At 44.1% G+C, this 21,471-nt stretch overlaps 1 protein-coding gene across 2 annotated transcripts in view; it reads right to left on the reverse strand.

Annotated features, from left to right (window-relative positions):
* PDXDC1 (pyridoxal dependent decarboxylase domain containing 1) overlaps positions 1-21,471 on the reverse strand; it is a 54,044-nt gene that overhangs the window by 4,521 nt on the left and 28,052 nt on the right. For both annotated transcript variants that reach the window (XM_065924376.1, XM_065924377.1), the window contains 12 exons: positions 20,239-20,317; positions 16,231-16,315; positions 15,119-15,167; positions 14,876-14,977; positions 13,890-14,015; positions 10,676-10,726; positions 5,858-5,921; positions 4,589-4,677; positions 3,407-3,512; positions 1,309-1,480; positions 638-756; positions 238-359 (listed from right to left, as the gene is read on the reverse strand). In XM_065924376.1, coding sequence (XP_065780448.1) covers positions 238-359; positions 638-756; positions 1,309-1,480; positions 3,407-3,512; positions 4,589-4,677; positions 5,858-5,921; positions 10,676-10,726; positions 13,890-14,015; positions 14,876-14,977; positions 15,119-15,167; positions 16,231-16,315; positions 20,239-20,317 — 1,164 coding nt within the window. The remainder of the gene's footprint in view (positions 1-237; positions 360-637; positions 757-1,308; positions 1,481-3,406; positions 3,513-4,588; positions 4,678-5,857; positions 5,922-10,675; positions 10,727-13,889; positions 14,016-14,875; positions 14,978-15,118; positions 15,168-16,230; positions 16,316-20,238; positions 20,318-21,471) is intronic.

Consider the following 21,471-nt stretch of genomic DNA (forward strand, 5'->3'; position numbering starts at 1 on the left):
CGGAGGTGATGTGAACGCATCTTCCTTGAATGCACATTTACCACCTCACTTGCGCATATGCGTCTTCCCCAGGCTGGCTCATGACCGCCCTGGTACCTGCTCAACGCCTGGCTCACAGGTGGCCTTTAAACACTTGGGGAAAGAATGAATGGACAGACATTGCCAAGGGAAGCTTCTTCCTTCATGACTCTAGCTAGTTGACCAGGGAAAACCCAAAAAAGGCACAGATTTACGGACCCTTGAGTTCTCCTCGATTTCTCGGGCTGTGACTGCGATGGTCTCCACTAGTTCGGAAACATCGATGTCATCACTCGCCATGCCAATGTAAATACAGCTCTTCATGCTTTTATACTCAGGGCCTGTGGGCAGAAACAACAGACCAACTTGGTTCCCAAGTCCGCTGTCACGAGTCAGACACGGGCCATTCCCTGCACACCTCACGGCCAGGCACGGGGCAGCCTCCCCGAGGGGGTGAGGACATGGATCGACTAAGGATTCGGGACCCAGCGAGGCTGTGGCAGGGGCAGGAAGCTCTCTCATGCTATGAAGAGCTACACCAGTTAAGAAAGCCCAACTCCCTTTAGGCCAGTTAGAAAATGACTTCCAAAGTCCACAGCTGACTTATAGCAGTAATTACCCATTTTAAATGTAAGGTCAGATTCCAGTTCGTTTAACTTTTTCAGGAGCCCAGCATGGATTTTTTCCCCTTCTGGATCCAATTTCAAACTGTTCTTGTCATCATTAGCGTGTTCATACCTATAAACAATATCACATAACAGCACCTCAGTAATCTAAAATAAGTGTCCCTCCAGACACAGGATGACAGGTGGAGTGGAAGCTGATGGAAGTTACTAAGAGTGTGGAAGGAGACACAGGGCAAAGGAGCCGCTCAGAGGGTCTCAGGATCAAACCTTAAGAATGTCCCAGGGGAGCCCAAGTCTCCAGGTGCATGAAATGTCCAAGGAGGGGTGTGGTCCCACTCGTAAGGGGAACAGGAGGCTTCGCTCATCCGGAGAGGGGACGAAGGGACTCAGATGCCCACTGAGTCAGAGGCTGGAGGGTTTGCCCCCACTGGGAAGCGGCTCTCCTGGGTGAGTGTAGCTCTCTGTTCATGCGTCAGTGGCGCACTAGTAACTTGGCGCAGAAAGAACACACAGCAGCTCCTGCTTCACGAGTGTGTGCTGGGCCGCGTGCGGTGTGCTCTTTTAAACGCCCAGGTCTAGGTGAACTTGCATCAGGCACGAGTGCTGTGACTACACATATTCACCTTAGGTTTTAAGCTGGTTCACACCCACGGTCTTACCATACCTGACAACTCCTATTCCCGGCCAGTTGGGGTCATCAACGTATAAGAGGCCTGTCGTTGCCATCACCTCCTGCTTGAACTCCTCTCGCAGCTGCAGTGTACAGGTCAGGACCGGCAGCTTGCTCTGGACGCAGGCCACCAGCTGATCCACATCCTCTCCCCGAGTCCCTAAAACTGGACACGTGCACAGAATGTCAAGGAAGCGCTTAAGGAATGGCTGGAGATGAGGCAGCTGTGTTCTCACTTCCACCATCAGAACATCAGCAGTTCTCAGTACAGTCAATCAGTTGCAGTTGAGGAGTCAAAAAAAAAAAAAAGCCACTAAACCCAGATACATGATATGAGATACATATGGATGTGAGAGTCGGACCATAAAGAAGGCTAAGTGCCAAAGAATTGATGCTTTTGAACTGTGGTGTTGGAGAAGACTCTTAGAGTCCCATGGACAGCAAGGAGATCCAACCAGTCCATCCTAAAGGAAATCAACCCTGAATATTCATTGGAAGACTGATGCTGAAGTTCCAATACTTTGGCCACCTGACGTGGAGAGCTGACTCACTGGAAAAGACCCTGATGCTGGGGAAAGATTGAGGGCAAGAAGAGAAGGGGGCAACAGAGGATGAAACAGTTGGGTGGCATCATCGACTCAATGGACATGAGTTTGAACAAACTCTGGAAGATAGTGAAGGACAGGGAAGCCTGGTGTGCTGCAGTCCATGAGGTCACAAAGAGTCGGACACGACTGAACTACAAACCCAGATATGGAAGAAGCAGGTGTTAAAAATTCACATAGCTGATGGCCTAGGTGTAGACACATTTTATTCTTACACAGAAGATAGCATTAGCCCCTCTAATTTAACACACAGTGAAATCTTACCATAGAAATCAGATTTTTCTTGAAGAAAGACTGCTTAGGTCAAGTGATAAACATTTCATCAGGTTGGAAACAAGAAGACAACCACACAGTTCTCACTCTCCATTAACATGGAGGGAAGAGAGAGGTTTTAGGGGGTGGGCGGAGGGGCAGCAGTGCAGGGTGCTGATGGCGACAGTACCAAGTACTTTGAAGGTCAGAGCCTGAGAGTCTCAGGGTTCAGGGATCCAAGAGGCTTGGCGACATCACTATGCCCTTTCTTCCAGTGATTCAAAAGCTTATGTGGTCTAAGCCCCAATACGTGCAGCCTGAGGTGTCCACAGTTACTTTTTCCAGTTTGAGAGGCTAAGCCTCTGGGCCCAGACCACCTGCTCAGCAGGACCAAAGGCTCCCAGAATGTTCCAAGGCCTCTGGCCACAGTCACGACGTGCGGGACAGGTACCTGCACTTCCCTACTTTGAAGTCTGTGGGAAAATACCTTTCCAAAAATGCCGAAAACTCTTCATGAAAAACCATCAAGCATTCTCTGAACATATTTAGATTATCTCAGAAAAACGTGCAATTAGACTTCTGATGCATCTCTATACAGCTTATTTTTAAGTGTCTACTACAAAATATGCCAAGCACCACCCAAGCCACCGCATGTTCACCGTCTCACAGTTTGATCTTCACATCACCACTGCGAGGTGGTGGGGAACAGGTCTGGAGACAAGAAACTCGCTCCAGGTCCCACAGGTATGAAGTGGCCGAGGGGGACAAGAAGCCCCAGGACTTTCTGTCTTAAACGTCCACGTGCTTTCAGCTCTGTTGCTCTCTACGAGGCCTACGACAGTGACCTCGACCCTCACTGGCCTGTTTGGTGCCCAGGCTCCATTCCAAGTACACTCAGTCAACCAGAATCTCTGCAGGTGGGCTGGGCGCTGGGACTTTTCAGAGCTCCGCAGGGATTCCAAAGTCACTCTGGACTGAGAACCCCTGAACAGAAAACAAAGGGTCACAGGACATCAACACACAGGCATTGGAGTGACTTCACAGATCTCTCTTTGTGAGGAGGCACCCTGGAAAGGGCCTTGTCTACCTAAATGCACTTAAATGAAAAGGAAAAGCCTCCCCAGGGAGAGAAGACAGCCTCACAGGGTGAAGCGATCCGTCCACAGCCCGGACTCTGACCACCTGGCACTGGTGCCCTCCGAACAACACCAGGGTGCCCCACGGAGACCGCTTACCTGCCGCCGTCATCAGAGGGCTGAACCGCATGCACGTGCCCTCAACCTCCAGATCCATGACCGTGAGGCCGCTCACAGGCACCAGCTGCTTCAGCTGTTCTCCCAGCTGCAGGGAAAGGGGCAGAATGAACACACTCTGCAAGGAGGCCACCCGTGTCTCCTCGTCCACTCAGCCCAGACCCAAGAGGCTCCTGGAGGCGGGTTTCCTTTTATCCGTGATTTTCTTTGAATACTTCTGGCACCTTCACTTTAAAAATTGTAAACTTTACATTTTCTCTTACTAAAAAAATGTTTGCTATAGAAAAATCTAGGCAATACAGATAAACCAAACCAAACCAAAACTTACCCACAAAATACCACTGAGAAACACCTCCTGACTGCTGACATGTGGTATAACCCCCACCTTCTGTGCGTGTCTATGTGTGTTTCTTCCGTTGCTGTTGTGAAATAGGAATATACTACATGCTGCATAGTAAGCTGCATTTTTTCATGCAATTCACAGTGACCATTTCCCTTCTGCCATGAACACGCAGCTACACGGTATTTATACTGGCTATTCTGAACTTCACTGCATGGGTGTACCTTATTCACCCAAACACCTAGGCTAGGCATGTCCAAATGTTTTTTTTTAGGCTACACTTTGCGGCATGCAGGATCTTAGCTCCCCATCCAGGGATTGAACCTGGGCCCCGTGCAGTGGAAGCTCTTGAGTCCTAACCACCCGGGGCATGTCCAAGGCTTTGCTAGGGTTGGTGCTGCTCTGGTGAACACCTTTACATTGTTTAGAATATTCTTTATATTGAAATCACACCATGATTTCAGTGACAAAAGACAGCCAAAGCAAAGGGCCCCTCCACCAAAGGCATGCAGGGGAGGGTGCATGTGCCTTCTGGGATCAGCAGAGCTCCACAGTGCCTGTTCCACAGGCCACATTTTGCTTGCTGTCATTCAGCCTTACAGGGCAGGACAGAAACGGTTCTGTGAAGAGCCTGTGGGAACAGTGCTGAGAGGGCCTGCCGTAACTCGTGCAGCCTCTGGGGCTGTGGTTTTTGCTTAAGAAGCCCAGGACAAAGCCCCACGCTTCACAGGGGCTCCCCTGTGAGTTTCTGTCTTCCCAGAGGTGACCACGCATTATCCCAACCATCCAGACGCAGCAGGAAGGGCACGTGACAGCGTTCTTACCCAGCGGTTCAGGGCATCACAGGAGTGCCTCTCCCGGCCAACAGCTGAGGGGGCCGCGCTGGGCGCTGGGGTGGCATTAATTCCTGGATCTGACACAGAACACAAAGGGGGTTTGCCTCCCAGAAACACAGCCAACTACAGCAACCCCCCCAACCCGTCTCACTTAGCACCCAATGTGAACCTGAGAGAAAAGTCTCAAATATTATGAAGATTAATACGCTTACATCTATTCACACAAATGTAATTCTTAATTTCATTAAAAATTTTTTCTCTCAAGGAATTCTGAGCAGAAATTCAAGCATAAAATTATAAGTCACCAACTAGTCTACAAGCACTGAGCCCTGTGCAGGGGACTCCGGGCCTCACAATGCAACCAGCCTCCTGCGATCAACGGTTGAGGTGCCCGCTCATGCCAGGTGCTGTACTGGGCATGGGGTTAGGATATGAGGCAAACAAGGTTTTTGTCAGGCTGGCGCTTACGTTCTATGGGAGAAACAGCATAAAGAAATGAAATCAACAAATACTGCTGTCAGGGCCTTGAAAGGTGAGGCTCTGAAACGACATGAGGGAGTCGGTCACCTCAGACAGGACAGGCAGGGAAGGCTCCACGAGGGGGTGGGCACTGCGGGGACCCGAAGGCCGAGCAGGAGCCGGGAGGACGAGGGGGTCGACCTTGCAGAGGTCCTGCTCCAGGACCTCAGAGGAGACCAGTCTGACTGAAGCACAGTGAGCAAGAAGAGGAAGGCAGGGGGAAGGGGAGGGCTTGGACTCGCAGGCCGCGTGAGGCCTGGTCCAGAGCCTGGACCTCATCCATCGGGCACGGGAAGACACGCAGGCTATGGGCAGGGGAGGGACAGGATGTGGAGAACAGTCTGGAATGGGGTCCATGGCTGTCGGTGAAACATGAGAGCACCCTGGACTAAGCAGGGTGCCTTTGGGACATTATTCACAAAGAGAGATTCTTGAATCCGCTTACTGAGTCACAACATTTAGGAAGCGGGGCCCCTAACTCTGTTTTCAAGGGACTCTCGTTCATTCCAGCAGTGGTCCAGGGACTGGTGTTTGGAAACCACTGGTTTAATCACAGCAAACTGTCAGTACAGTGCTAAGGCAAATAGGCCTGGAGTTCTTGTGAACCTTAATACATCTTTTTTGCAATGATAAGATTTTAGCAATCAAAATATTTTGGGCTACCTAGTTAACTTGAAGTGGTTTAACACTCTAAGCCCTTACACACAGAAAAATAACCCTCATTTAAAAATCACCTACCAGAGCCTGGGAGTTCCTGGAAAAATCTGAACACCACTACTGGGGAACTGAGCTCATCTTCCACCTGAAACATGGAATCCAATTGTTACCACATGACAGTAAATTCCAAACACCTACAAAATCAAACAGTGAGCTTGGAAACCAGGCTGCAGATGCCGCCCTTAGTAAACACATGAAGAGAATTCCCTGGTGGTCCAGTGGTTAGGCACCAGCGCTCCCGCTGCCAGGGCCTGGGTCAGCCTCTGATCAGGGAACTAGGACACCACAAGCTGTGCAGCAGGGAGAAACCAAAACACCAAAACCAAGAGAACAAACCGCAAAACCCAACCACCACCACCACCAAAAACCACATCAAGTCCACAGGATAATCTCAGTTGCTAAAGAAACAAAAATCAAGGATTTAGTAAAATTCTTAGAGATAATTATAAGCCAGTCCTGAGAATGCATTATAATATCTGACACTGGTACATTGAGAAGCAGAAGGAAATTTTGATAGTTATGAATAAACATGGATTCAACACAAAAGATCATAAAAGACAAGAAAAAAGTGGCACTAGAATTAGCGTTGAGAGTCCAAGCTTTCAAGAATCCAGAAGTGAGGTCACTGCAACCAGGACTCACTGAAGCCTTTTCTACTCATCGTGTGAAACTTGCTAAGCAGAAGGCAAGTCCTGCTGGTGTGTGGATAACCACAGTCTAGAACTGAGGCTATGTTTCTCTAAATCACCGAAGCGGTACTAACATTCAGGACAGGCATCAGACAGCCATCTTCAATAACAGATTTCCTAACAGATGAAGACGGCCACTGCATTAAGACTGCCCAGCCCGAGGTTCACATTCTCCACTGAACAAATGTACAGGCAGCCATCAGCTTCCCCTCAGGGTCAGGACAGAGCGAGTGGCAATGCCCTCCACAGACGGTGGTGCTGGAGAAGGGGGTGGGGGGTAGAGGCAGAGGGGCTCTCCAAGCATTCAGCAACTCCAGAACTACAATTCTAGTCTTGAAACCTATTTCCCAAGGCGCTGGTAGGGCCACACTAGGGCATGCAAACTGGGGAGACAGGCCCAGGATCTTCCCCTCTAAGCTGTTCAAAGGAACAAATGTGTGTGAGTCCGATTAAGCAACAGGTAGATTTGAATCTGCCAATTATTTATGGAGTCAATTCTTGTGCTTTCATATCTACTATCTCTTTTAACTTTCACATAAACAAATAAATCTATTAGTTATCTTTAAAGTCAGAGTGGTTTAACATTTATATAGAATGGAGTAAGCATAAAAAGTAAATGGTAACAAAGTAACAAAACTCTACATTCCTATTCTCAGTTAGAACAAGGTAGAACTTGAGTCCCAACACTTCTTTTTTTTTTTTTTTTGAGTGCCAACACTTCTATAGTCTTCTGTTTCTTACTTCTTTGAGCCCAGTGTTGCAAATGTCAGTGTGCATAAGAAATACTGCACAGGGCTATATATGTAGAATTCTGGTTCTGGCCACACGGTAGACCAAACTAACACTGAAGTCATCAATTCTAAATACCTGAAATGCTTGATTAAATGTAATCAATAACCATAAGAAGTTCAAATCATTGTTAGGCTCACAAAATAAAGTGAAAAACTTCATCCACTGATCAGTAAGAAAGCTTAACTCTGCCTAAGGCTCTTCAGAGAGAGAAAAAAAATTCTTTCATGAGAAATGAAAACATCAGGTGTGCTCTGCACCTGTGTATGACATCCTCTGTGGGACTCCTAAAGCTAGGAAACCAACATAAATAAATGCACCAAGGCCAGTCACACAAGAGAAAAAAATCTCGCTTATAACAGAAAAATTATGTAACACAGGAAGCAAGAGTCAGCAGACACAATTGAGAGGATGATTTGTGGCCCCAAAAACTGAGACAACCACTGGAAACACATGACGATCACTGTGTTTAAACAGAGAGACAAAGGACCAGAAATCCTTGTTTTAAAAAGATTATTAAAAAACAGAATAACTTGAAAAAGGACTGAAAATACCACAGAATGAAAGTGGTCACTGGAAGTAAAAAGCGCAGTGAATGGGTTAAACAGCAGATAAGATGCTGCTCAAAAATAAATGACTGAACTCAAAGAAGGATCTGAAGAGAGGCACTAGAAGGCAGCAGAGAGAGAAAGAGATGGAGGCATCCAAGAAATTGATGGAGGGTGGAATGACAGGTTCAGTATGCAGCTCGCTGTGTTCTTGAAGGGATGACATATCTGAAAAAATTAACTTTACAGAATTAAAAAAAAAGAAGAATCCTCATGTTAAATCAGCACAAGTCCCAAACAGGATTGAAAAAAAAAATCCTCACTTAGATGTATCATGGTCAAAGTGGCAGAACACTAAGGACCAAGAAAATCTTAAAAGGCAGCAGACATAAACATGAAACCATGTTCACTGTCCCATGGAGGCATTCTGGAATTCTCAGGTGTAACGGTGACAGTGTGAGAGTTTCCCCTCACAGGCCGACTTTAGAATCCACTCCAAGTGTTTGATAGGAGCCCAGTAAAACAACAGCCTTATCAGAGCGCAGTTGCCGAGGAGACTGAACTAGCACCCTGAGAAAGCGGGTCGAGAGTGCCACCCCCGGCCCTGGCACTGAAGGTGCTGACCTGGGGAAGTGGGTCTGTGTCTCTGCAATGGGCGAGGCTCTGAAGGGCCCTCCAGATGGGAAGGAAGAAGGTCACAGGCACTGGGAGAAGGGAGCGGCTATGCAGCAGAGAAGCTTTTCTGAGATACACTGGGGTCAAGTCCTGGCTTTGCCACATACTAGTTCTGGGACTCCGGACACACAGCTCATCTGAGCCACAGAAAGAGAGATGCTGCCGCTCAACCCCAGAGGCTTACAGTGAGGATTCACGAGTCAGCACCGATGACAGCACCAGACAAAGGCTGTAGCAAGGAGCAAAAGACAATAAACGACTGCTTCCACTTTATGGGGCCTGACGGTCTTCATTCCGCGTTCCCACACATTAGCTGATACGCCCCTCCTAACGAGCCACTGAGGCAGACGAATCCATTCTCCTGTAACTACCCTGAGACAAGGGTCCACTGGGGGAGGACTCAGGCTTTGAGAGTACATCCCAGCTCTACACTGCCTCGCCACTTCATTATCCTGTCTGTGCCTTAGCCTCCTCCCCATTAAAAAAAAAGGAATAACCACTGTATCCAACTCACAGAGTCTGTGTATTTATTCACACTTGAACACCTACTATATGCCAGGTACCACACTGGGCATAGGATATAAAATCATGAACAGACAAAAGTCTTTGCCTTTACAAGGCTTCTCCAGACAAAAACAGACAAGGAACAAATACAGACCACAATTTCAGGCAGTGATGATGATGAAGGAAAAAACTCAGAGCAGAGAGAGTGATCGATGGTGGTGGGTGTTACTCCAGTGGGGCTGGGGCTGAGGGAAGGCCTCTCTGAAGAGGTGATGTGTGGGAACTAAGATCTGAAGGATAAGAAATGGGTAATGAGAAGAATTAAGGGGAACAGTGCTTCCAGGTATGGGAAACAGCATGTACAAAGGAGACTTGTAACAGTTAAATGAAACAGGCATGGGAGGGGGACTTAGTATCACGAGTGCGACACAGCAAGCATGTCACAAACAGCAGCTGCCGTGGTGACAGTGACAATGATGATGGTGGGCTGACAGAAAGATGATGATGATGATGATGATGTTGATGGATTACTGACAGGCCACAGTGCCTCACGGTGTTTGCCAGTGACTGTCCGCTCTATTGAGTAAAGCAGCCACTGGAAGGAGGGAGCAGGGTTACGCCTGGGCTCTATGTGGCCTTACAAAGAAGTCCAAACCAGCTGGCGATTAATGAACAACATCAGCTCCTCCTGGTTTGCAGGAGAATGAGGAAGGAGAAGTGTGAGGAGGAGCCTGAGAGGGCTCAGCAAGGGAGCGACAGGAAATACACAGGCCCAGCACTGCCTGTACCTCACCAGCGTGCTCATTCCAGTCCATAATTTAGTCTCTCTGTTTGCAACAAAGAGTGTCCAACCAACATACCTTCACCGACAGCTGAGCTCACAGGCTTGGGAGGTTAACAGAATGAGTCAGTGTCACAGGGCCCCCGTGGCAGAGCTGAAATTGGAACCCAAGTCTCCTGACTTACATGGATCCTCTGTTTCTCCGGTGGGGCCACTGTCCCCTTCCAAGCTGGGAGTAGAGTCACCTCAGGTCAAGTGAGTAGCTCCCAGCTCCTACTCAGAAGGCAGTGAGGGAGCAGCCCCTGATCAGGCACTTAAACCGAACCATGTACTAAAGTGGACACAAATTACACTCACTTGAACGCCAAATAAACTCAAATGTTAGTTTTAAAGTTAACTATATCCTGTAGAAGAACTATATCCTGTCAAAGAAATGCTCCTTCATGCAAATGCTCTCTGGGATCAGAGGGCTTCACAAAGGGTGGCCCAAAGTACTCTGAGAGACAAAACAATTCTCCACTTGAGGAAGATGGGTGTTCTAAAAATCCCTGGACAAGTGAAATCAATGGTGCTTATTACATCTTTGTGCAATTTTAAATTTTAATAGAATAAAAACTGTGATTGGATTATTTGAAAAGCACTGTAGGTGTTCAAACAGTGTTTGGGGCAAATTTCTAGGCTTTCTGCTAACTGCAGAATTAGGTCATCAGGACATGGATGCCTTTCCCAAAGAATGGTGGTTAACTGGAGCTGCCACAATTCCATAGCCATGCACCAAATCTGGAGAAAATGATGTTAAGTTACTGAAGGTAAAAGTTACTGACTTTAAGAAACATCAAATTATATACTATACCAAGATTTTGATGTGGTTCACTTTCTTCAAACTTTCTTGCAATCGCTGACTCTGCAAATGACAAAAAAACAGTTTCATGTAATTTCATATTAAGTAGTTTTCATAAGGGTCTTTGGCAAGTCTGCAAACAAGGATCTTGGGCAGATAAAGCCATCTGCAACTTGATGATTTCTAAATCTGGCTGCCAATTTTTGCATTTCAACATCTGCAAATATTCCCTAATATGAGTTACAATTACATTTAGTGATTCCAGAAAAGCTTTTTCTAATGAGACATATGTGAATTTGTTATGTTAGCAACATAGAGGTCATTCATTCATTCAAAAAATACTGAGTGCAAGGCAACAAAAGCAAAATTAAACAAGCAGACTACATCAGACTAAAAAGCTTCTGCACAGCAAAGGAAGTTATCAACAAATGAAAAGGTAACCTATGGAACGGGAGAAAATATTTGCAAATCATTTATTTAATAAGGCGTTAAAATCCAAAGTATATGAAGAACTCAAACAACTCAATAGAAAAAACCCAAACAATCCAATTAAAAAATGGGCAGAAGGTCTGAATAGACATTTTCCCAGACAATAGGTACATGTAAAGATGCTCAACATCACTGATCATCAGGGAAACGCAAATCAAAACCACGAGATGTCACCACACACCTGGGAGAATGGCTGTCATCAGAAAGACAAGAAACGACAAGTGTTCACAAGAACGTGGAGAAAAGGAACCCTTGTGCACTCTTGGTTGGAATGTAAATTGGTGCAGCCGCTGTGGAAAACATATGGAGCTTCCGCAAAAAATTAAAAATAAAACCACCATATGATCCAGCAATTCCACGTGGGTTATCTGCACTGAATAACAGGGAAATACTAATTTGACAAGGTATGTTCACTTCAGCATTATTTACAATAGCCAAGATACGAAAACAACCTAAGTTTCCATCAAAGGATGAATGAGTTAAGATGTTAGGTCATATAATAATACACACACACACACACGCACACAATGGAAAATAACCAACCATAAAAAAAGAATAAAATCTTGTCATTTGCAACAACATGGGTGGACCTTCGGGCTTCCCAGGTGGTGCCAGTGATAAAGGACCCACCAGCTAATGCAGGAGACATAAAGACAAGGGTTCGATCCCTGAGTCGGAAAGATCCCCTGGAGAAGGGCATGACAACCCACTGCTGCATTCTTGCCTGGAGAATCCCATGGAGCCTGAAGGGCTACAGTTCATAGGCTCACAAAGAGTCAGGCACAAATTAGCGTCTTAGCATGCACACATGGGTGGGCCTTAAGGGCATTACTCCAAGTGAAATTAGTTCAAACAAAGACAAATACCATGTGATCTCCCATGTGAAGTCTAAAACAAAACAAAGCTGATAGTTACAGAGAAGTCTGGTCTCTGTTAGAGGTGGCGGCTGGGGGAGGTCAATGAAGGGACTCAAAAGGTAAAAAGTACAAACTTGCAATTATTAAAAAATAAGTCACGGGGAATACAGTCAATATTACTGTAGTAACTTTTTTTTTTTTTTTTTGGCCATGCTGAGTGGCATGCGGGATCTTAGTTCCCTGACCAGGGATCGAAACTGAGGCCCCTGCAGTGGAAGCGCAGAATCTTAACCACCAGACCGCCAGGGTAGTCCTGGAAACTAATTCTTAATATGCTATCACTGGACCTTATATTTTGGGGGAGCTGCAGAGACCAAATGAGAGCCTGCATCCATGGGGCGCACAGTGCTTGGCACTGAGTTTAATGCTCTGGAACTGCTTCTCATGAAGATGAAGAGGAGAAAAAGGAAGAAAGAGAGGAGGATGACACTGATTTTTGCTCTCTGGGAACGTGAGGCCTGGTGTGGACTACAAGGCAGGATGGGACATGGGAGACCACACCTGCTAAACCTCTGTGGGCTTTTCACATGTGCATTTAGCAGCGTGAGTCAGCAGCAGAGGCCAGTCCTCAGGAGGGTTTGCAATCCACTGTGGTGTCTGCCGGCAGGTAGATGCCAGAGTGCAGGGACCTTAAGTGTCTGGTGGCTAATGTCATCATTATTCTCTTGTACTTTGTAAACCAAAGGGAGCTGAACACCTGTCCCTGGAGTGCCCCAAGCTTCCCCAAACTAAGTTACCATGGCAATGAAGGCTTCTCCTTCCGAAGAACCAAACCTCAAGATGAGAGCCAAGAGCCCCAGGAGAAAATGTTTTTAAAATGTACTTCTGTAAACATCATGAGCATGAATCTTAATATTACTTCATGTAAAAATGAAACTACTTAATTTAGAATGTTCATATTTCATTAGAAACTCATGTTAAAATATCCTATTATAACAGGACCCCATTACAGTAATATGGAAATACTAATTTTTCTTAAATATAAAAATGACACAAGGATGTACGAATTCCAAGAATATATTTAAAACAAAGATTTATTTTTTCTTGTTTTTGGCTGCACCCATGCAGCATGCAGGATCTTAGCTCATCAACCAGGGAAAACAAAGATTTATTTTTAAAACTATCTGCATACCTTACCATATGATTAGGCCCTACTGTAAGAGTTTTGTATGTATGAACTCACTAAGTCCTCATGACAATCTTTCATTACATCATCACCTCTATTTTACAGGTGGGAAATCAAGAGGGACAGAAAGGTGACATCATGCTGTAGACTTAGGTAGAACTCAGCTCTCAAAACTGCGTACATAAGGCATTTTTTTGTTTTCTGAACTACAACATAATTATATAGTTTTCACAATTAGAACACCTCAAACAGAGAATTAGAATTGTCCCTAAAGCCTTGCAATTTGGGAGCCCAAGCCAGCGGGTGTTAAAGATATCCATGCCAGCCGTACTGCCCCCAGCCAACACATTCTTTTACCCTCAAGAGTCGGTCGGTCAAGTGGAACGCTTATCCCGGCCTCCGCATCCTCCTCCACTCCTTGGCTGTCACTGGGACTTCTTTTCTCCCCCATGCTGACACCGGCATTCATTTTAATCGGATTTCATTTGGACACAAATGCTGGGACAGCCCCAGCAGTCTCTCCCAGAACTTTGAACAAGAAACCTATATATGCAGGGCAATGAGTCTGCTTGCTTATGAGAAGGGAAATCCAGACAATGAGGAATGGAAGGCAGGGTAAATCAGTGAAGGACTTTTCTGTCTGTTTCTGCCATGGAGTATCTGTGACTTGTGCGAACTTCAGGTTTCCACTCACCAGCTGACAGGCATGCTTGATCCTCTCCACAATCCCATCGAGTCCCAAGTACTGTAAAGACAACCACAGTGGCAGGGCACGGAGCTTGTCTGCTGGCTTATTTGATGTAAGACCGGAAACTAAAGTCTAAAAAAGTCAATATAGGTTATTGCTTAAAGTCAATGAAATCACATAGCAGAACTAACCACTTTCCATTTACTATGCACTTCGTTTGTGTCAGATGCTATGCAGGCACTTAGCTTGCATTATTTATTTGATCATCAAGCAACTCCATGAGCAAAGTATTCTAGGTGACTTGGCTCAGAGACTTTGCTTTTTCCAAGGGTTTGTGGCTAAGATGTGGCAAAGCCAGGATGAGAATCCAGACAGGTTCATCCCAGAGCTGGAGCTCTTAGCCACTCAAGAGGTAGCCCCTTCCAAGGCTGTTCTGAGCATCCTCAAATACTTGGCCAGAAACACATGAGCAAGGCGTAACTGTTTAAGAACCACTGAAAACTTATTTCACAGTTGCCTATCACTAACTGGTTCACGAACAAGAACCATCACTATGGTTTTAAGAACTACATCATGTTACAACTTTTTAGACAATGTGGAGGATCAAGAGCCTTAAAATAATCTTAATTATTAATTCCACTGTGGGAATCCAGTCTAAGGAGTCATTTGAAACACAAGTGATGCTCATTATTTCAGTAACAAAAATTTGAAAACAGCCTACAAGTTCACAAATGGAGGATGATTGTGGTACTTAAATGATGGAGTATTATACAGTGATAAAAGTTTTTCATACACATGGGGAAGTATGGGGAGAATAAATAGAAAAAAAATATATGGCATAGTTTCCCTTATGTAAAAAAAAATTTTTTTTAAATGAAAAATCACAGATGTAGCATTAAGGAAAAGATATACTTTTTCCTTTTTCTGCTTTTGCCCGCAGACGCAATGATTACTAGCCACTCCCTAACCCCTCCCGGTGAGAGGAACTTTACCAAGGCAGGATCGTCATGCTTATAGAGGGTCACGGCCGGAACAGCTGGCAAACCCAGCCATGGGCCCGGGGTCAGCACCATGCTGTCACATTTGGTTGCAGCCTGCCACGGAGAGAACAACTTCCTGTTAGACATCAGGATCCAGTCAACCCAACACCCTCTTCCACTCATAAAAACCATCAGGGATTAAGTGATTTTAAAGTCCTTCTTAAAAACACGATATTTAGTAAATCAACAACATACCAGCACTGAAGAGGAGACATAACCTAGAGCCAAGGTTGCCAGATTCACACTGGAAGAAAAAACACAGACCTGAGAACTAATTATTTACTGCTGCTTATTCGCTAAGTATGTACTCCCCCCACCAAAAAAAAGAAAAACAAAACAGGACTGTGCTGTTCCACGCTGACATCTACATGTCTTTCAGCTGTGTTGGTAGCATTTGCAACAGCAACATAAAGTGTGGTACATACATTATACAAATTTCAGGAAAACCTGGAAAACGCATTTTAATTAAAATGTTTCAGGGGATGTCTTCTACTTATCTGTGTAATAAGTGTCTTACTTTCTAACTTGGTTGGTATTATATCCAAGTCATCACGCTTCCCAGGGGGACAATATTAAGAAGCAATGCACCATGTATGTATGACGTGCTGGAAATGGACCCCCAGGGCTGCCCCACATCCTCCCCTGCCCCTTCTCTTTGCAGCACTCCAGCGGCCTTCTGGGAATCCTCCCCCACCTCCTCTGAGAGACCTCAGCCTCGCAATCACCTGAACTATCAGAAAATTACATTTCCCTGGCCACAGCGACTGGCTCAGCATGAGACTCCTGGCAGGATTTCTGACCCTCCGGACACAAAGCTGGAAAGGCGGCTGGAGTTGCTGTAGCTACTCTGCACCTGAACAGGAAAGGCTATCGACCTCCAGATGGAGCCACCGCGGGGGAAGTTCAGCCAAGGGACCTGGCTGACGTGGTGCCTCCCGCCGATCCTAACACCGGTCTGAGTTAAGGGAGCCAGTAAGATCTCTTTATTATCTGCAACCCAGAGTCCTTGGGCTTCCCTGGTGGCTCAGCTGGTAAAGAATCTGCCTGCAAGGCGGGAGACCTGGGTTCAATCCCTGGGTTGGGAAGATTCCCTGGAGAAGGCAACAGCTACCCACTCGAGTATTCTGGCCTGGAGAATTCCATGGACTGTATAGACCATGGGATCACAAAGAGTCCAACATGATTGAGCGACTTTCACCTTCACTTTCACTTCACTAAAGAGTCCTTAGAGATAAATGTGACGACAGAGTGAGCTCTTCCCAGGCACTCTGCAGGCCCACTGTGGAACCAAACTCCCCTCCACTCACCCCTCCACGTGGAGCCATATGCCATATTGCTCACAGAGCTCTTTCAAACGCCCAATCTTGTCTGTGTGCCCCACTGCTGCAGTTCCTAGCATAAAACACATAAGAAAGGACATGAATATTTTCTGAGTCTTTACAACATAAAAGCTTCTATATACATTATCTCCCTTTGAGAGAAGTAATATATCTGTTTTGTTGAGATTTACCTTGTAAACTGGCTTAAAATCAACCACTGGAAGCTGATTATTCAAGGATTATTCAAGTTTTGAAAAATAAAAAATCAAGCTTGCTGTCAATTTAAATCCTCTCTCTATATATCTATATATACTAATTTTCTATGTACTTGATCTGTTGTTTCAGAATATATTCAAGTTTCCCACCCAGACTGTGGGTTTGTCAATTTATACCAGTATTCTATCAACTTTTCCTTTATATATTTCAAAGTTATAGTCATAAGCATTTATACGTATTATATCTGAGTAGATGCTATGAATTATTACTATGAAGTCTATTTTATCTCATAGCAACCCTGCTGTAGTACTTTTGTTCCGTCAGCATTTGTCCAAGATGTGTAGGTGTACTCAGTTGTGTCTGATTCTTTGCAACCCAAAGGACTGTAGTCCGCCAGACTCCTCTCTGTTCATGGAACTTTCCGGGCAAGAATACTGTAGTGGGTTGCTATTTCCTACTCCAGAGCATCCTCCCGACTCAGGGATCGAACACTCGTCTCTTGTGTCTCCTGCATTGGCTGGCAGATTCTTTATTGCTGTGCCACCTGGAAAGCCCTCGCTCGAGATATCCCTTACTTTTTGTCACTTTCTGGGTTATTTAGATGTGTCCTCTATAAAAAATAGAGGGAGACTTCGGTTCGATCCCTGGGTTGGGAAGATCCTCTGGAGAAGGGAATGGCAACCCTCTCCAGTATTCTTGCCTGGAGAATTTCATGGACAGAGGAGCCTGGCAGGCTACAGTCCATAGGGTCGCAAAGAGTTGGACACGACTGAGCAACTTTCATTTTCTTTCACTTTCTATAAAAAATAATATGAATTTTTTTAACCCAATATGAGGTGTTGTTTAAATTTAGAAAGCATTCTGAAGTCAGCTTAAACACATTACACACGCTGACCCACCCCCTTGGTGACATTTACATGGCAGGCTTTGCTGGGAAAACCCTCCTCATAGAACAGGAGTAAAATGAAGAGTCAGCATGCTCCCAACTGTCCGAAATTTCCAGTTAGCAGAAGCCACCTAGTAAGATTTCAGATCTTGGCCAACTGATTCAATAAATACAACTAAGACAACTGCGTCTCTTGTAGGGGATGTGCCAGGGAAAAGGCTGAAAACGCCATCTCCCGAACCCAAATCCATCTCAAATAAAAAAAAAAAAATCTTAAATGACACATTTAGTTTAGCCCAAACAAGATCAAAACCCAAGGCATGGGTTGTGTCACATGAGCCATCAAAACATAAGGCACATGCTGTGTTTAAGCGACCGGAGGCCACACTCGGATTCTCTTCACCTTGTGGCAATGTCAGCTGGCTCACCACTGGGATGCGGAGTCTGCTGACGGCAGCGTGGTCACACTGGTAAGTCACTCAACCACATGTAAGCTGAAGCCCCTCCCATTTGTTAAGTGATTGATAGTACACTGGTTCTGTTTCTATTTAAATACATATACACTAAATCAGGCGGAAGAGACAGTTTTTCTGGCGGCAACAAGGTGGATGGATGCTTTTTCTGTTTATTATTGTTTTTTAATAATCAACTTTACTGATTGAAGTATAATTTATGTACAATAAAATCCACTCATTTATGTGTATGCTGCATGCTTAGTCACCTCAGTCAATTCAATGAATTTTGACAAATGTATACGGTGTGTAACCAGCATCACCCCAAAAGTTCCCTCACTCCCCCCTGAAGTTTCACTCTTCTCTCCACTCCTCACTGGCCCCAGACAACTGCGATATGTTTTCTCTGCTGTAGTTTTATCTTAGAATTTCATATAAATGGATCAAACACTATGTAACTTCTTTTGTCTTTTTGGCCCTTTATGTCTTGTTTCTTTTGGCCCTTAATTAGCATGCTTCTGAAATTCATCCATGTTGGTATGTGTTTCAGTAGTTATTTCCATTTATTGCTATAGTAACCCATGATTTGTTTATCCTACAATTTATTCATTCACCAGGGGAGGGGAATCTGGTTGTTTTCAGGTAAGAACATTGGATCTCTATAGCAGCCTAAAGGTTTCAGTTATTGCGCATCTGTACTAGTGTTTGGCACTGTATTTTTTTATATTCTCCATTCTAACAGATATATAGTAGTAGTTCATTGTTGTTTTAATTTGCATTTCTTTAATGACTAACGATGTTAAGCATTTTTTCAGTGCTTATATATTCATGTATTTCTTTGGTGAAGTCTCTACTCAAATTGCTTGTTCACTTTAAACACTGTATTATTTATATCTGTAATACTGAATTATAAAACCTCCTTATATATTTTGGATAGAGTCCTTTGTCAGGAAAATGTTTTGTCAATATCTTCTCCTAGTCTGTTACTTGCCTTTCCATTTTTTTAACATGGTCTTTTGAATAGCAGAAGCCTGGAGTGGGCTGCCATTTCCTTCTCCAGGGGACCTTCCTGAGCCAGGGATCAAATCTCTGTCTCCTGCTTGGCATTCTTTACCACTCAGCCACCTGACAGCAAAGTCATTCTTTTTCAGATTCTTCCATTAAGGTTATTACAAGATATTGAATATAGTTCCCTGGGCAGCAAAGGTTTTAATTTTTGATAAAGCCCAATTTATGGTTCTGCCTTTGTGTCCCAAGAAATCTGGCCTCAGCCAAGGTCACAAAGATTTTCTATATGTTCTTCTAGAAATTTTGCTGCTTTGGCTTTTATATTCAGGTTTATGAACTATTTACAATTAACATCTTCGTGTAGAATGAGGTAAAGGTTGAGGTTCAATTTTTTCTATATTGATATCCAATTGTTCCAAAACCACTGATGGATAAGACTATCCTTTTCCTTCTAAATTACCTTTGGCATCTTTGTAAAAAAACACCCCAAGTGACCATATTTCTATGGGTGAGTCTATTTCTGAACTCTATTTTCTTCAGTTAAGCTCACGCTCTCTTATATGTCGCTGTATAGTAACTCTAAAAGTCAGACAAGGTAGGTCTTCCAATGCTGTTCTTTTTCACAATGATTTTCACTCATCTTAGACCATTTTACGACCATATAAATTTTAGAATCAGTTTATCCATTTCTCTAAGAAATTGGAAGGTGTTAAGATTTTGGTATGGATTGAGTTGAATATATAGATTAATTTTGGAGAGATCTGACTTAATAATACCAATTTATTCAACCCATGTTGATGGCACACTGTTCCATTTATTTGGGTTTTCTTGAATTTCTCTCAGCAACATTTTATAGTTTTCAGTGTATACTTCTTGTATTATTTTGTTACATTTATCCATGAAGGGTTTTTTGATGTCATTATGAATGGCCTTTAAAATCCAATTTCAATTGTTCATTGCAACCTTGATAGATCTGCTTAATAGTTCCAATGGCTGTTCTTTGTGGTTTCCTTAGGACTTTCTATCTATACGATGATGCCATCTGTAAATAAAGACAGTTTTATTTTTCCTCTCTAATCTGTATGTCATGTAATTATTTTTCTTGCCTTACTGCACTGTCTAGAGCTTCAAGTACAATGCTGAATACAATTTGGTGAGCACAGCAGAAAGCGATAGTTAACTTGCTGTCTCAAAAGTGGAGATTTAAAGTGTGACATTTAAAAATTCAATTTAGAAAGGTAGCACAAGATGGAGTAGAAAGGCACTTACGTCCTAAATGAAAAAGTATACACGCAAACAAGAACTCCCAAAACAAACCGGCATTTTACATTCTTAAGGCTTGACCTCTTTTAGGCTAAGCACCAATCTTCTTTTGTTTTCCCGATTCTCTATCTTGTATGTCCAAAATGAAAGATTCTGGTTCATGACACCTACCAGCATTTGCAACAAGCAGCAGGGGCAGTTTTCCTCGTTCTATGTCATCTTTAATCAGTTTCTCCAGGAAGGCAACATCCTGGGATTGAAAGACAAACCACAAAAACATGAGACAACCAGCATAAAAGCTACACAAGGAAAAATGATGACTTCTGAATGAAGCAGATACTCTCAAAATTGATCAAAGCAGTTTTTCTCTTGACAATTTTCTTTTTCAATCCCTCTAATTATTGATGAGAAAACAAAATCATTTTACTTGAAGATTAACTAGAAAACTCAGTTAAATGAGATTAAAGTTAGAAACTATATACACAAAACCAACATTTCTCTACTTTAAAACATTTATGCTTTAAAAAATTCTCTTAAACTGGCCTCCCTGCCACCACAAAAACAGTCAAAAATGTATCTCTAATGTCATGCCAACAAAGGTGCATCTAGTCAAAGCTATGGTTTTTCCAGTAGTCATGTATGGATGTGAGAGCTGGACCATGAAGAAAGCTAAGTGCCAAAGAATTGATGCTTTTGAACTGTGGTGTTGGAGAAGACCCTTGAAAGTCCCTTGGACTGCAAAAAGATCAAACCAGTCAATCCTAAAGGATATCAGTCCTGAATGTTCATTGGAAGGACTGATGCTGAAGCTCCAATACTTTGTCCACCTGATGTGAATCACTGGAAAAGACCCTGATGCTGGAAGAGATCGAAGGCAACAGGAGAAAGGGCTGAGAGAGGATGAGATGGTTGGGTGGCATCACTGACTTGATGAACATGAGTTTGAGCAAGCTCTGGGAGCTGGTGATGGACAGGGAAGCCTGGCGTGCTGCAGTCCATGGGGTTGCAGAGTCAGATACGACTACAACTGAGCAAATGAACTGAGCTGAATGTCATTCAATGATGTATCTAAATCAGAAAACCTAACTACCTTGAAAAAGAAATGCAGAATCCTAAAACCTATCCCTTCTGCTTCAGTATGTCTGAAAATAAGCAGAATCCAATCCCAAGGATTATGATAAACAACCTCACTTTCAAAATCTACCCATTCATAAATCCAGGTAACAGTGATAAGCATTTGAAAGGGATGAGCTTTAGAAGGAATTTCTGGTGCTTAACTGAACTCCATGTTTCTACTTGAAGCAGGTGATACAGTGATTATAAGACTCCTTAAGAGCCAAGTGCTGCTCACCTTTATGCCAGTCAACCTTTGCGGACATTCAAACCTGGAAGCATGTATTAAAC

Source organism: Muntiacus reevesi, chromosome 2, assembly GCF_963930625.1.
Source record: "Muntiacus reevesi chromosome 2, mMunRee1.1, whole genome shotgun sequence".
NCBI lineage: Eukaryota > Metazoa > Chordata > Mammalia > Artiodactyla > Cervidae > Muntiacus > Muntiacus reevesi.